The sequence below is a fragment of the Drosophila virilis genome, chromosome 3 (genome assembly GCF_030788295.1).
Source record: "Drosophila virilis strain 15010-1051.87 chromosome 3, Dvir_AGI_RSII-ME, whole genome shotgun sequence".
In the NCBI taxonomy this organism is placed as follows: domain Eukaryota; kingdom Metazoa; phylum Arthropoda; class Insecta; order Diptera; family Drosophilidae; genus Drosophila; species Drosophila virilis.
Window position 1 is genome coordinate 3,557,562 of NC_091545.1, and position 16,743 is coordinate 3,574,304.

Consider the following 16,743-nt stretch of genomic DNA (forward strand, 5'->3'; position numbering starts at 1 on the left):
GGCCAGCCACTCACCTATGATGAAGCCCATTGTGACATCATCCGGAAAGCGTATCTTGTCGCCGATGCTAATGAATTTGCCGCCACCTGCTATGGGCAGCATTTTGAGCGTCAGGGCGCGGCTCAGGCAGAAGCCAGCGCCGCCAGTGGCAAACCAAAAGGTGATCTTCTTGTTGGTCGTCGCGTTCTTCTGCAAAATGGAGAAGATGAAGGAGAAGTTAACGGAAGAACTGTATGGAATGAGCTGAGCAAAGGATAAACACAAATAAAAATCCATAATGCATACTCTGTTTAAAGGAGGAACAAAGGGAGTATATGGACTGTGTGCAAGGATTAAAGTTGGAGTTAAAAACAGGCTACGAAAAACTTAAACTCCCACAGTTCGAATTTGGCACGTAGAAACTCTTTACTGCCTTTAACAATTAGATTAAGGCTCGATCTCCTCTGAATATACAGCCAAAAAAGCAACTGCAAAGCTTATTCCCTTCAGCCAAACCCTTTTCAATTGATTTAAAGCAACGTTAACATCTCGAACAGAGTATTGTTTAGTCGTTCACAATCGTTGCCCATCATTTTGACACTGGTTCAGCGCAAATTGTTGCTCAAAACTTAAGAAACTGGTCCAAAAATTAAAACAAACCGAGAAAATAAAGTAAAAATAAACCTGATTAATTGACCATGTAAATGGGACATGTGCGTTGAGGAAACTTAATACGGATACGAAAACCCAAACCAAGCCCAAACTCAAAACCGAAACTAAATCGAATACCGAAAAAAAGTCTGATGGCTCGACAGCAGCAACAGCGGCTCCTCGTGACCTAATGAAGCGTTAAGTTTTTGGGCTTTCAATTAGTTTGTGGCAAGGTTCAGGCTCGGCATGCTCGATTCGCTACGGCGCTGTGTGGCATGCGGCCAGCCTACACGCCAAGTGCTGGCCCAATTTTTTGGGGCATGCAACAGCACAGCATTCATTGCGGGATCAGCTGGCCATATTTCAAATGCCTCAGCAGCCAGCCGGATTGAATTGGGAACGCGATCAGAGAGAGAAAAAGAGAGAGAGAGAGAGAGAGAAAGAGGGAGGGAGAGGGAGCATCTGAGCCAGATCATATCGGTTATTAATGATAGCCTGCGCTGGCAGCTGGAAGCCAAATGGCGGCATAGACAAATGGCCACAGTCGGGCGCATAAATAATGCAGCCCGTCCGCACAGGAGAAAGGCACAGATCGCAGAGCTATGGACATGGCCATAAACACAGAGTCATGTAATTATGTGTATTGGAAAATATGCAAAAAATGGAAAAACCAGTAAGCTCTAGGCGAGAATGCGCGACCAACTGTTACCCTGTATTTAGCGCGGAGTAGGCAGCCTTTGTAAATGACTTGCCTCTATTATTCGATTGTTCCAGCATATTAAGATCTCACGATTATCGCAGCTATATGTCTCTATATGTCTTCATTGTCGGGAGGAGAAAGTTCTACACTTATGTTGGACCAAGCTGTTAAAACTTCTTAAGTTTGTTTTTAATCGATATCTATCGACTTATTCAAGTCTTGTATAACCTCTCTTAGCCTTTTTCAGCCAATACAGGGTATGCACACAAAATAGTAATAATAACAGATATTTGTACTTACGTTATCCAAGTGTATCTCCAGCGGCGAGGATATGCTCGGCTTGCCCAGATACCAGTCGACACTGGGACTATATTCATCCAGCAGCTTCACCAAACGGGGCACATTGACATAGTTGTCATCGTCGAAGTGACAGAACCATCTGGTTGGGAACAGAAAAAAAATCAGTTTGTTATAAAAATTCAAGACGAGCAAACAACACATCTGATACAAATATATATAGATTTCCTCCAAAGTATTTACAAATATCTTATTTTACTGTTTGTTAATTGAACATCCGAAAATGGAGCTGACGCTGGAGCAATTGGCACGCATCGCGCTGGGCGTGCCGGAAATGAATCATGTGAATGTGGCCGTGCTGCACAGCCTGCTGGATGCGCTGATGAAGAAGCTGGCCTGCCAGCAGGATCTGGTCACAATTGGGGGCTTTGAGGGCAAGTGCTTGGAGCGTTTGCTGGAGCGCTCAAAAATCTCGCCGCTGCCCTTCGATGTGGCCACAATTGTGCCCATCTCAACGGAGCTGGACAAGGTGGAGGCCATGGAGGGGCGTCTGGCCACGCTCGAAAAGAAAATGAATGCGCATTTCCAGCAGATACGCGTCTGCAACAAGGTCAACTCGAAGAAGTATCACAAACAGTTGTGGGAACAGTATGCATCGCCCTGCGAGGATCTGTGCACCGTTTGCGATGAGGACAACAAGATTGCGTGCAGCCTGCTCCAGAATATGGACTTCATGAAGAAGCTGCTGCGACGCATCGCCTCGCCCATGATCGATATGGTGGATCAAATTCAAAAGGATCTTAATAAATTCTACGAAACTCTGCGGGAGTTTCTGCGCAAAACCGAGGAGCTTTTCGAACGGCTCGAGCTGGTCAAACAGTGCGTCATCGAGATTGAGAATCTGCGCGAACTGGTCAAGGAATACAATCTGACCTTCATTGGCACCATGGAGGAGCTGCAGGACATGCTGGACAGCAAGCTGGACAAAGTGCATATGCCGGCGCTTAAGAAATACATACGCGATCGTTTCGATAATATCGATCAGCGCCTGTCCAAAATCGAGGACAAGGACTCGTGCCCACGTGCCGCCGGCTTCATCAACACGGGCATCCGTTGCATCTCCTGCGGCAATCAGCGCATCGGCGTCGATGTGGGTCCACTCACCATCGGACCCCTGCCCGATGCCACTGCCAGCAAAAAGAGTAACATCAGTCCAGCCAGCTGTCAAAAGACCTTCGTCTATCGCACCTTGGACAAGGAGCCAACGCTGATGGTGCGTGTCCAGAATTTGGATCTGAATGTGATTGCCCAGCGTCTGAATCGCACCAACAACGGCAAGGTATGCAAACTGCCCGAGGCCAATGACACCATCTACGGAGTTCGCAACTCTGTCTTTTCCAGCTAGACACACGCGACACTCGATTGCTTCCCATTCCTCCCCCCCTTACACTATTTACGTTCACTCAAAATCGTTACGTTTAATAAAAGTGCAACTCTTGCGACGACCTGGGACTGTTTTCTCTGTAGGCATAAAAAAAAGCGCACTAATTTAAATTGTAATTACCGGTAGTCGGTTCTTTATCCCCTTCGGCTGTCCACAAACACTGCTGCAGCTGGGGATTAGCCGCGGTGACAAACGATCAACCATATCCGGTAGCCGGCGCGTTCGGCCTAATGATGCCATTAAAATGCAGCCGGGGCTATCGAACGGACGGGTTCCCCTCCAACTCGAACTCGGACAACAAATGGGGTAACATGAATCGGTCATCAGGTTTGCCAACCTTCTGGAGGAATCGACTAAAAGCATTCGAAATTTCCTTTAATAACTCAACTCTGTAACGGGTTTTCGGCCATCAACTTAAGTGATTCGGACTTAAGTAGCTTTCATTGGGCGCTAAGCGAAGGGTGCGAAGCAGTTGAGGGACAGGGATTAACATATATCATAAGTAATGAAGTTTCACAGAGAAATATCTACATATATTTATATTTATATTAGATATATATTTTATTTTCAGCGAACATCTCTAGGCCCTCAGAAGGAATACCTCAATGAATTTGTCTACGGGTAAGATATATCTAAGATATTTAAAACTCTTTGATTGTTTAGCCCACATTTAACTGTGAGTTGAAAGCTCCCTCAATATCTGGTAAATATTTATTTTGGCAATTGTTTTCGTTTCTGGCGCATCTTAAAGCTGCCCAGATTCGACAACATTGATCGCAATTAATTTGCCCAAGTCTCTATAAAATCTGTTGCTATATCTATGAACATTTTGCCAGCGGCATGAGTGGAACTCAAGTCGTGGCTGCCCCACTATAAACTCACCCCCTCTCGCACAGTCTGTCTGGCCATTTGATATGGTGAGGAGTTCATAAGTATTCAATAAAATCGAAGCGTTTGTTGGCGTCTGTTGGGTAATTTAATATAATTTTTATTGCATAAGCTGCGAGGGGGTATGCGAGGGGCGGTGGTAAGGGGTCAGGGCATGGTTTGTGTCTTCACTTTTCTAAGCGCAGAGGCAGCTAAGCTAATCGCAGTTGTGGCATTCATAAATTGCATGTTGTTGCTGTTGTTGCTGCTGCTGCTGCTGCTGCTGTGGCTGCCACATGCGATACCTGTGCGAAACGGCAGCCAAGTTGTTTGTTGTTGTTGTCGTTGCCTCTTTAGTCGCTTCGTGTCGCATAAATATGCGCTTTTAATTTCACTTAATTATGCGTGCCGCAATGTGCGTACACTCTAAGAAAAACTCTGCCCCAAAATCTAGTGTACAACGAATTTGATTTCAAGTAGATTTCAATATGGGCTTGGTTTGAAAATTGAGTAAAACGAATTGAGTAAAACAAATATTTATTACAAGATTTAAAACACTTTAAATAGTCGGAAATACATTTTCTAGCTTTTATATTTCTCTTTAGATCTCATTTTATTCAGTTTGGGTTTAAAGAGATTCTTGAATTAAGAATTTTGTTCTCAGTTTAAGTAACTTATGTTTGTTGAAAAACTCTTGAGTTGATTTTTCTCAGAGTGTAGCCAGCCTCCTAACTGCCTTTGTCACTCCTCCTCTCTCTCCCTCTCTCTCCCTCTCTATCTCTCTCTTTCCCCGCCTTTTCTCGCATTTACCAAATTGAAATCTAGCTGGCATTTTATGTGTTTGCCGTCGTTTAATTAACGCGTTCCTCTCTATGCTTTTTGGCTTCTATTTGGCATTTTATGAAAATGAAAATGTTTTCATTTCGTTTCGGCATATCGAAGCGTTCGATCGTTGCGTTTAGTGGAGTGGGAAGTGTGGAGTGGTATGGCAGAGGGGGAGAGGGGAGGGGGCAGGTTTAAACGATCGCTGCAGCTGGCCAACAAACAACGTTGGTGGCTCAAATGCTGCAGCGTTTTGTTTGTTTGGCTTTTGGGTTTCGTCTGTTTATCTGGCATCGCATTGCAGCAGCAGCTCAAGGACCTGTGCCTTGTATGTGTGTAGAGAGTGTAGAGTGTATGTGTGTGTGTGTGGCCGCGAAAAACGAGACGCAAAACGAGTGCAAAACTTTTTTTTATTTGCTGCTCAAGTTAGTTTATTTTTCATGGCAGTTTTCCAATTACTTGAGCTGCTGCTGATGTTGCTGATGTGGGCTGATTTTGAGAGCAGCAGCTGTTGCCGGGGCGTTGGCGTCGTCGTCGTCGTCGTTGTCGTCTTTTTGGACTGCAGTCAAAATGAGTTTATGTCTGGAGCCATAATAAAAAATGATTGACGGGGCACTTCGCGAGCCGCCAATGCAGGCAGTCTTAATAGATTTCGCATTAAGAGTGAGTCGGACTCGGACTCGGAGTCGGAGTCAGACTGGCTGATCAGTTGGCCCGGCACAGTCTGCGTTAAAAGTATTTTGACAGGCAGCCGAGCAAAGGCGGCGGCGGCGCGCCAGATAAGCGATCGCCCGAAAGAGAGTGCCACAACAAAAATAAATAAAATGAATTAAAATAAGGAAAAGAAAAGGATGACGAACTGATTTCGTTTCGTTGTGTTTTGTTTTCTCTGTTGTCTGGCTTTGCAATTAGCAATAAGTCAGCTGTCAGGCGTCGAATGTATCTTACAGATACATTATTTGCGGATTGATACAAATCAATGTGCCGTGTCAGGGGCTCAACAACAACAAGATATTTACATTAAGCGGGCACTTAAATCAAACAACAACAGCTCAGCTCATTAACAACAACAACAACAACAACAGCAGCAGCAGCAGCAGTTGCTGCAGTTGCATTCGCATTCGCTGTTGCAAGCATGAGTCAGAGATTTATGAGCGCCCGCTGCGCGCCGTGGCCGTTCGGTTTTTATTTTTTGTCTATCTTGCAGATACACAAAAGCGTTTACACGTTTTGCTTTGACACGCTCACTGAACAATTGAAAACAGCGGCGACAATTGAAACGCATTTGTCAGATACGACGACGGCGACTGGCGACTGGCGACGATGTCGCTGGCGTTATGCCTGACAAGGCAATCAGCGGCACAAAATGTATCTTGTAGCTACACGCCTGGCAAATTGACGCCAATTGTCGTGTGGGCGACTCTAATTGAAATGTAGAGCAAGCGATTTGCCGTACAGCAGCAGCAGCAGCAGCAGCAGCAGCAGCAGCAGCAGCAGTAGCAACATTCGCTTTCCGCCGGATGTGCAACTGCAGCGACAACTGTTGCTGCCGCGGCTGCTGCTGCTGCTGCAACTTCATCTGCATATGCAGCCAGCTCGAATTGTGCATTTCCGTAGGATAAAAACTAAAGCAGCAACAACTTCAGATTGCGACAATCCCCCCTCTCTCTCTCTCTTTATATATATATTGGCTCAATTGAATAATTGACTACAGTTTTGTGGCGGTTGTTGTTGCTGTTTGCTGTTTGCTGCCACAAGTGGCAAATAAATGAAATTGATGCGTTGGGCCGTCCGCTGCATACTTTCCCTTCAACTGTTGCTGCTGTCGTCGCTTCACACGCGGCCTGCCCCTGCCACTGTGGCTGCGAAAAGGAAAAATTTTCTCACAGCAACAACATCTGGTTTTTCACATATGCGACAAAAATGCTTATGATGAGGTTTTCCAAGCCGCAAAGAAAAGTATATTGCAATGCCATAGAGCGCAGCAGCAGCAACAACAACAACAACAACAACAGCAATTAAAATTGTCGCAGCGCTGACTTCAGCTGAGTCTCAGATGGATTGGTGCAGTGTGTCTGTGTGTGTGTGTGTGTGTGTGGTGTGCATAATATTGTGTCTGTTGCTGTTGGAAAATGCCGCAACTTCCCTGTTCACTCAGTGCCCCCTCTTTTTCCCCGCCTCTTGGACTATTATTTTATGTGGGATTAGCTGCGGGTTGATTGCAACGGGAAGAGAGAAAAAAAAGAAAATAAAAGGGGGCAAGCAACAGTGTGGCACGTCTGGGAAATAACATTGATGGGGCGCACAAAGAGACGTCAACGCAACGTGCAACAAATTCCCACGCACTTTCTTGGCAGCGACAGCAACAACTGTAGCAACAGCAGCACCCACCCAAAAGTTGCAGGCAACAATCGTTAAATGTATATGCAACAACAGCAACAATCAGTTGCTGTTGCCCTTTTGTTGTGAATCCTGTTTTTTTTTTTGTGTACTTTCCTTTGGCTCCATTTGGCAGTTGATGCCGTGAATATTACGCATAATACGTGTCGTAATTACAAGAGGGCAGGCCGACAACAACAACAACAACATCAACAAAAAAAAAGGTAAAGAAATGCCGTTATAATGTCCAATAAATGTTGATTACGAAACGTGCCACAACCAGCTGCACCAGTTACACAGATACAAAAGCACAGCTACAGATACAAATGCACGGATACAGATACATTCGACAAGCCGCGTCATGGCAAGGGCATGCGCCCGTTTCGCAATTCAACTAAAAGATACATTCGCACAATGTACGCTCAGTCGAACGCGACATTTGTTTATTAGGTGTGGCCAGCCACACACGGCACGATCAGGCTAAGCCCAAACACACCCAAGACTAAAACACACACACACGCACACACACTCGCACACGCTCGCACAGCAAGAGATAAATTAGAACTTGAAACAAATGAATCGAAATCTAAAAAGTTGAAAGCAGCAACAAAAACAAGAAAACAATTTAAAGCGTGGAATTTGTTGCCGCTTAATACAAAAACAAGGCTGTCATAGTAAAAGATTGAACGACTAGTCGATACCCTGGAATGCCGAAATACTAGAATACTTGTTCGTAAAGGCTAAAAAGCAAACTTGACAAGTAGATACCCTGCTTACAGCTGGCATACTTGTTCGTAATGTCTAAAAGATAAACTAGACTTGAAAATACCCTGTTAACAGCTGGCATAAATATTCGTAAAGACAAACTAGACTCTATGCCACACTTTATTCTTCTTCCTTGGTAAATGATCTCTCAAAAGAAACCTCCAAACAAAAGTAGTTTTCTCTGGTTCTAATAATCTTTGAGATTCGCTACAAAAACGTATATCGGCAATCGATATTTAGCGATTGTTGAGAAAATGGAGGGATATTATCAAACATAATCTGCGTATGATTTAAGAGAACTTTTAACATTAAATTTAAAAGGCTCTGCGATCTAACAGACAGACAGAAGTGGGCATGGCCAAATAAACTCAGTTATTGATCTCGATCAAGTATATATATGCCTTATAGAGCCAAAACCTGCCTTTCACGAACTGGCACATACATCAGCACAGCTTCATTAAACCCTATTTAAGCCATTTGGTATGGGTATAGGGCATATAAAAATCGAATTTATAATAAATCCAAATGTCGCAAGAGGTGCAGAGGCGGAGCCGACACCTTATTGGCGCCTCAACATTTGTGTGTGCTTGTGTGCGTTTGTGTGTGTGTTATAGAAATTCCATTAAGCTGGCGATGTTGAGCTGTGGGAAGAGGGAAGAAGGGCTAGCGTAACATTTCAAATGGAGGCTGATTGACGTGCCAGGTCGAGCGGTCAGTTTATGACTGTGACTTGCAGTTGTTGTTGCTGTTGTTGCTGCTGTTGTTACAATTGTTGCTGCTGTAGTTGTTGTTGTTGCTGTTGTAATTTTAATTAAATTGCACTAATTGCTCGGCTTTATAATAGACACTCGCCGCGTACTGCAATTAGCCAGTCAGCAGCAAGCAAAAGGCGTCGCTCGTCTTGAGCTGCCGGCAACAAGTTGCTGTTGTGCGGACCATGGCAACTTTTGCATTGAATATAATTAAAAGAAAGAGATAAAAGAGAAACACGTTCATTCGAACTGCTCTGCTTGATTTGCATTTAATAGAACGGACATCCCGCTGCTGCGACTCAATTTTAGCAGCAAAAGCAGCAGCAACAGCAACAACAGCAACATGTTGCTGCTGTGCGTAGCAATGGGTCATAAAAGCGCAGCAGCAGGCAACAGAGCGCCATAATTGCCAGTTTCAGTGCACGTTAATTAACCTCTTTCCATATTTTGCCAGGCATTGTTGTTGCTGTTGCTGCTGCTGGGGGTTGCTGTTGCTGCTGTTGCTGTTGCTGCTGTTTGGGCTTTGCACTTATTCCACAGCAAAATGTAAGCGTTGCCAATCAACGGCCACAGGAAACTGGCTGCGCCCGGCTGTGCCACCTGATACCATTTCATATTGCCTGCAAACAGCCGCAGCAGCAGCAGCAACAACAACAACAGCAACTCCTGCTGCAACGACAACAACAACAACAGCAACTGTTGCTGCTGCAGCCGCCGCCTCATCTTGATCATAACTGCACATTTAGCCTGCTTGCCATTTATTTTGTTTTATTTTTTTATGGACCTGCTGCAAGTTGCTGGCAACAATTTGTTGCCGCTGCTGTGACTTGTTGTTGGCAGCAACTGCTGCTGTTGTTGTTGTTGTTGCTGCTGCTGCTGCTGCTGCCGCATTGATTGCATGCTCAGTGCTTTTATAATGACAGTTTCAAGTTCTAAGCCAAAACGGAGCAGTCCCAGGCGAAGCAAGAGAGAGAGAGAGAGAGAGTGCAGAGTGCAATAGCAACAGCAGCAACAACAGCAGCAACAACAGCAACAGTAACCACAACAGCAACATCCTACTCAACGCTCTTCATATTAAGTCGAGGCATGTCCGAGTTGTTCTAGATTTGCTGCCTGCAATACAACAATTTGTTGTTGTTGTTGTTGTTGCTGCTGCTGTTGCTGCCAGTGTAATTACAAACGAGCTGAAGAATTTCTAGGCAGCTCCTTTGGGCGCTAGTTGCAGCAATTGAAGTGTCTTTTTAGCTTCAGCTTTTAGTTTGTTTTTTTCTTGTGGTTTCTTCTTCGTTTTCTTTTTTCTTTTTTGCTGGACAAGTTTTGAGTAGCTGCAACAGCAAGAACAACAAGAGCAACTGCTGCCGCTGCTGCGTCTTAATTGCGCAAATTAGAACGCATCGCAGCTGCAATCGAGGTCCAAACTGGGTGTTTGCTACGCTTTTATGGCCCAACTCGGATGGGTTTGCTGCCATGGATAGATTGCTGCTGCTGCTGCTGCTGCTGCGGTTGCTTATTAAAAGCATTAAAATCTACAATTACAATAGCAACAGTCGCAGCAGCAGCAGCAGCAGCAATGGAAGTCATTGCACTGGTCAATGCACGCGCAGAGATGGAATTTTTGGTCATAAGGCTGGCTAAATATGACAAGGGGGCATGGCCAAAGAGCGCAAAGTTAATGCGCATAATGCTGCATGAAATTGAAATTGAAATTGAAAAGCATATGTACGCACAAGAAGATAGCAGTGCAGAAGCCTTGGCAACATATTCCAGATGGGGGATATATATTATTTTTGCCAAGCAAAGAAATATTTATAAAACGAAGAAGCATTTGAGACATCAAGCCAAATAAACAATATAAGCAAATGTTTAGTTAAGCCCAACTGTGCCTAGCTGAGTTAAATGATTAGTTTATCGCTTGAAATTAACAACTAAACTTAAAATGTTGAATATAGTTTTTGCATTTACTTACTTTTTGCCGCTCTCGAGGAAGATATCCAGCTCCGCGGACATTTTGCAGCACAGAGCCTTGCGAAAATGGCCCTGCGAACATTTCGTATTTATAAGATGGCCCTCTGTAAGAGAAAAAGAGACGGAGAGAGAGAGAGTGTGTGTGAGTAAGTGGGGGCAAAAGAGAATTTGCTAAAGATTGGTAATTAAGCAAAATAACAACGCGCCAACAAGCCACACATGTCAGGGGAGGGAAGTGAAGCCGGCAGCCACGTTCTATGTTAATTAACTAAAAGGCCGAAAGCTCATATCAAAGTCCACCCGAAAAAAAAAGAAAGAAAGACGAAAAAAAAAAGGAAAACAGTAGCTTGTTAGTCGAGAATGCCGCTCATATCCAGCGGATGCGTTTTGTAGCTCGTTTGACAGACGCCGCCGATAAAGCGAGACATGAGACATCGCAGGGAGAGGGGGCGCAGGCAGTGACGTAGTAGTAGTGGCAATGCAGAGAGGGCGGTGGGGAGGGGGTCGAAAGGGGTACAAATAAAAAGCAAAGCAGCGCAAAAACTTGTGCGCGCCTTAATTGGATGAAAATTGTTGAAATATTTAAAGCACACACAAGCACAAAGGTTGGCGAGGGGCGCACAACAAGCTATACCAAGAAGAAGCTGAAGAGGCTGAAGAAGAAGAAGAAGCACCAGCAGCAGAACAACAACAACAAGAGGAAGCACACATAACTCAAAAAGCGCTCTCGATGCGTGTTTAGCAAAAATCCTTTTTGGCTCTAATCAAAATGCCTCCGAACCCAGCTTCAGTCCGAGAGGCTGTGAAACTTGAGATCCCATGTCTCGAGAGAGAGAGAGAGAGAGAGAGAGAGGGAGAGTGGGAGAGAGAGAGAGAGAGAGAGGCGGAGACTAGGGGTATGCAAAAATGAAATACATTTTGTTTGTTGAATTTCTTTTCTTTGCAGCAAAATTGAAATTTGAACTTTTTTTTTTTAGTTTTATTTTTTAATTAAAACTCTCGAAACTTGATGTGCAGCTGCACGCAAAATCGAAGCACGAAAAGGCTGCAATTCAATTAAAATGCGGGTGAGCTGCGCAGGTAACACACACGAACACACACACACACACACTCACACACACACAGCCTAAGCTTATAAACTTTAATCGGTTTTGTTTTCTCGGCAGACAGTGGCCAAGATTAGGCGTTCGCCGGGGCGTGGCCGCGTCGCTGATGTGAAACCAAATTGAGGCCAGAACGAGGACAGACACACGGACATGACCAAAAAGTACAACAACAACAAAAAAAAACAAAAGAAAAGGGTAAGAGGTCGACAGGTAGGCTAACTCCTCTGGCCGTGATAAATATGTTTTAAGGAAATACAATTTTGTTTTTGTTTTTTTTTTTTCGTGGGGTACGCTGAACGAATTGAAAATCGAATCGAAATGCTAATCGAAATTTTTCGCTGCCAATGCAAAATTTAACTTATGATCTTTTATTTCCTTTTTAAACTTTTATACATAAATATATATATATATATATATATATATAGCATACTCACTTGTCTTCTCCTGATAATAATGATCGTCCGTGTCTGTAAAGAACCAGGTCTGAAAAGATAAAATGATATAGAATATAAAATGTTGTCATCAAATGTTGTAAATAGCGCAAAAGATGAGATCGTAAGATGGAAAAAAATCTCTTTCTAGAGCTAGCAGAAGTTTTAATACCCTACCACAAAAAAAAAAAACGGAATATTTGGAAATTGGATATATATGAGGGAGGGCTTCGATTATAGTGAGATACATTGCTCAAACAAAAGCTCTTAGTTGGAAACAAAGTTTCCCTTATCGCATGATGATATAGTTTCCCGGTCTTGGCAACTTTTGTATATTAACTGCCTGCCAGAATTAGATATATCTATGCCCTTTGACATCAAACATCAAACATCAAGAACTGAGAACAGATATAGGGCTTTATCGACTTTGCCCCTTGGAACTGATCAAGTATATATGCCCTTTTAGGTTTTCAGCAATGTCTGCATATTTGCATATTTTACAAACTAATCACAGGGCGAGTCATGGGAACACAGATCAGTTCTCTATATATATTTAGGTTCCAAACACTAATCTACATATAATTATGCCAGCGTCTGCGGTTGGCCCTATATTCTTACAAGACGCGCGGAGACAATCAGATAAGAAAAAAATAAAATTCCCACACGCTCGCTGAAAGCAACTGGGGAAAAAAGCTGACTAGAAAAAGGGTGGCAACTGGGAAGAAACTATAAAGAAACAACTGAAGCAAGAAGAAGACGCGCACACAAGTTCATGAAATCAGTCTAGAGTTTGGGTATAAATTGTGGTTGTTGGTGTTGTTGTAATTGCTGCTGGTTGTTTTGCTTTATGCTTGGCTGCCTGGTCTAGGGGTTCCATTTGTTTCTCACTTGACACGATTCCACTCAGAAACTTTTCGTTGATATGCTCAGAGCAACGCTTAAGTAATTTTTGGTTCCAAGCAGGCAGTGGGAATTGCTCTCCCTTACACGAGAGCAGCCTCTTCCTTCTTGTCATATTCGATAAACCTAATTGCCCAAATGACAGACGGAAAAAAGTTCCTGCGGCTATTTGAAAGTCGGCATCCCCGCACGCTGTCCCCTCTGTGTCTGGCTGTGTCGTCGTCTACAACTCAATTGGTTTTGCCTTTAATAACTATTTCTTCGCCTGTGTCAAATCAGGCGAAAATCGTTTTAAACCATTGACAACAACACGAAGCACAACAGCAACATGTTTGTTGTTGTTGTTGTTGCTGTTGCCGCATGTTGCTGTCGTCGCAACAGCAACAACAACAACAACAGAAACAAACACAATACTCCCGCTGCACAAGCATTTGAACAACTCGACTCTTTAAACAGTTAGAAAGTCAACGTTGCCAACGTTCAAGTTGCCGTCTTTGCTGTTGTTGTTGCTGCTGTTGTTGTCGCAGTCGAGTCGAGTTGAGTCGAGTCGAGTCGAGTTCTTTATGGCACACAACAACAACAACAACAACTGGCGCAGCAGCAACTGCTGCAGCTGAAAACTTTTCGCTGTCGTCTGTTGAATTTTCATGGATTTTTACGGGATTTTATTTGTGCTCTCTCTCTCTCTCTCTCTCTCACTTTTGGCACTTTTCATTTTTGGCTGCTGCGGGGCGAAAATTGTTAACACCATGTTGCAGCTAGATATTGTTGTTGGAGTAGTTGTTGTTGCTGCTGTTGCTGCTGCAGCAGCAGTAGTTGCACTCGCACTTGACTAGCATTTAATTTATGTGACTGTTAAAACTGTTGACAAACAACATTACAACATGTGGCAAATTTATGTGGCAAGTTGAGCGCTCTGATGCAACTGTCACATAAATAAGCATAGGCAGGCAGTGTCTGAGCGCTGACTGAGGACGATTTGGATTTTGGCTATTCGGTATTTGGCCCAGTTAATTGCTGCTGCCACTAACGAGCCGCGGCTGTGGGTGTAGCTACACACACACACACACTCACACACGCACACACACACACTCACACGGATACACAGACGTTGCCCCACCCAGCGCCAACCCACTCGTAAATCACAGAAATGAGCAGCAGCCAATGGAACTCTGCGTAATTACCTAGCCTCGAGCAGCTTCATAATTGTCAACTTGATATAAATAAGAAAGCTATCAATGTGCCAGAGCACGACTAGAAGTTACCCTGTAGAAAAGTTATATACTTGCTTTACAATATTTAATATTCCTCTGTGTAATATTTAAAAATCAAACTTTCATTTAAAATTATATATATTATTATTTATATTTATATTTATTAATTAAGCTTTTCCTGTTTATTAATCAATTTCTATAACAATTTTCAGTTTTTATGGATTTCATCTAAGATGAAATGTGTACCAGATTTTACTTCTTCAAAACTGTGGCAATAATTAGTTGTGGGTAAGTGAGGAGCATATATTATTTTTCAAATCTGGCATTATATACAACACATATCATATTTCGCTGACTCTAGCTCTTAAAGCATCCGAGTTCTTTCAGATGGAAAAAAGAACGTGACTTTATTTATTAAAGTATTTAGTTGATGACAGTTTTCGATCAAGGAATTAATCTTAGATCTTACCCACTTAAGGCATTTACAGGGTATTTAAACGATTAAATATTGACAGTGCAAGAAATATTAATCAATTTGTTGGGAGTGGCAATTGCCTAGGGTTAGAATTACATATGCACATAGGTGCATCATGCCCAATTAAAGTATTCGAGCTGTTACAGGGTATATATAATGTGCGAATATTTCAAGGCCAAAATGTATTTATAAGCTGAATGCGAACGAAAATATTTCTAAAAAAAAATGATTACACAAATACACATACGCGTACCATATCCACTAAAAGCATTTGTAGCCTTACAGGGTATAAAACGTTTGAATATTTCAAGTGCATAGCAAGAGATTTAACGAGAGGGAAGGGGAAGGGCAGTGAGAGTCCATAAATTTGCCAACATATTTCGCTTGGGTCAGCATTAAATGCAAAACAAATTTATCATGAAAGCTGCAGCTGTGACTGGGTCCACGGTTTGCGTTGTTTGTTTGTTGTCGTTGTTGTTGTCGTTGTTGTTATTGTTCGCTTACGGATTTGAATTCTGATTCGGATTTGGGGAGTTTTGCGCGAGTTGCACGTTGCAAGTTTGCGGCCAAAGTTGCGGCGCGGCATGCATTCAATTGGAACGAAGCGATTGCCACAACAATTCGTTATGTTTTCGGCGCCCAAAGAGAGCAGGCGAAACAGGCACACACAGGCACAGCTGGCCAAGAGCAGTCAACAGTTAACTGACTGTCGCCGGCATAGACCAGCAACAGCAACAGCAACAACAACGAGAACAACAACAACAACGAGAACAACCACAACAACAACAATGCATTTTCAATGGCGTCTCTAACTGCAGCTGCAGGCAAAAGGCGGCGGCGGCGGCGGCAACTGCGGCCCAAACAACTATTTGTGTGCCCAAGCATTGCAGCATTTTGGCGGTTTGTGTTGCCTCGCCTTGCCATGACACCCTCCCCTCCCCCCTTCCTCTAGCTGGAGTTGCACAGCACGTGGGGTGCGGTCGCTCGCCGGCAGCTCCTCGAGCGCTGAGGCTGCGGTCGGGCGGCCTTTCCATATGCGTCCGAAGTGTCTGCTTTCTGTATCTGTATCTACGGACTGGTCTGTGCATGGGCCAAATAATATTATTAACTATGATGGAGGGCGTGTGCCTTGACTGGACATGCTTTCCAATTTTGGCCAAGTGAAAGTCGAATTTACTCTCAAAGCTAATCAAATCCAATTATTAAGCGTGGTTAAAATAAATCATAAGCAAATTAGATGTTGAAGAAAAACAAATTATAAATAAAAAAGGGGCGCGTTTTTTTTTGCATTTGATGTCAATAATTGTTGATTGTTGTTCCAAGTTTTAAATAAATTCTGATAACTGAAAAAAAAATTGGGAAAAATCAAAAAAACAACTGCATATTTCCGCCTAGTACAAATCGCCTGCCTGAATAACCCGATCTAAAAATATATTTTACAATGCAAAAGTTTTGTTTAGAAGAATCCTAACAAATATTACCAAGAAAATGCGAAAATATAACGAATAAATTAAATGTAGATGTAGGAAAAACCTTAAAAGAGAAGTTCACACTCATGAGAATCTATGAATCTATGCCGAGTAATTAAGTTCTTGAAAGTTCTCTTTAACTCTGGCAACACTCAGAAATTAATAATTGTTCAGCCCAAAAATGATTGTCAGTCAACTTTAATGTTGTAATTTTTTTTTGTTGATATTGAAATTTCGACTTGATCGAAGCAGCCTCAAAAAAAAAAAAAGGTAAACAAATTGAGGGCGTGGCTCAATTTGCGTAATCGCAGTTCGGCTATTTTGAAGTCAGGCAGCCAGAAAACCACAAAAGGTTCACATTTTAATTATAGGCTGTCTTGGGCCTTTCCCCCCCACCTGCCCTGCCCCTCTGCTCCCTTGAGAAGCTAACGCAGGCAACAACAAACGTTTCGGGGCGTGCGTCAAATGTTGAGTTACTTTTGGGTTAATGAGGCGTCGTTGGGCAAAGGAGCTCAAAATGTATCAAT

The 16,743-nt window shown here is 43.2% G+C and overlaps 3 protein-coding genes across 6 annotated transcripts in view; 2 read left to right on the forward strand and 1 right to left on the reverse strand.

The window, feature by feature from the left end:
• Positions 1 to 16,743, forward strand: part of LOC26531154 (uncharacterized) — a 151,289-nt gene that overhangs the window by 82,028 nt on the left and 52,518 nt on the right. For 3 of the 4 annotated variants that reach the window (XM_070208732.1, XM_070208730.1, XM_032435089.2), the window contains 2 exons: positions 3,643 to 3,692; positions 14,485 to 14,560. In XM_070208732.1, the coding sequence (XP_070064833.1) occupies positions 14,511 to 14,560 (50 nt within the window). In that variant the 5' untranslated portion in view covers positions 3,643 to 3,692; positions 14,485 to 14,510. The remainder of the gene's footprint in view (positions 1 to 3,642; positions 3,693 to 14,484; positions 14,561 to 16,743) is intronic. The other variant, XM_070208731.1, reaches the window with a different exon arrangement.
• Positions 1 to 16,743, reverse strand: part of fng (Fringe glycosyltransferase) — a 31,997-nt gene that overhangs the window by 735 nt on the left and 14,519 nt on the right. Inside the window, exons 3-6 of the mRNA XM_002046256.4 lie at positions 12,162 to 12,210; positions 10,623 to 10,725; positions 1,631 to 1,769; positions 15 to 189 (exon numbers count right to left, since the gene is read on the reverse strand). Of these exons, the coding sequence (XP_002046292.1) occupies positions 15 to 189; positions 1,631 to 1,769; positions 10,623 to 10,725; positions 12,162 to 12,210 (466 nt within the window). The remainder of the gene's footprint in view (positions 1 to 14; positions 190 to 1,630; positions 1,770 to 10,622; positions 10,726 to 12,161; positions 12,211 to 16,743) is intronic.
• On the forward strand, positions 1,793 to 3,132 carry LOC6624008 (uncharacterized). The gene has a single exon (XM_002046257.3). The coding sequence runs from the start codon at positions 1,911 to 1,913 to the stop codon at positions 3,030 to 3,032; it is 1,122 nt and encodes a 373-aa protein (XP_002046293.1). The 5' UTR covers positions 1,793 to 1,910; the 3' UTR covers positions 3,033 to 3,132.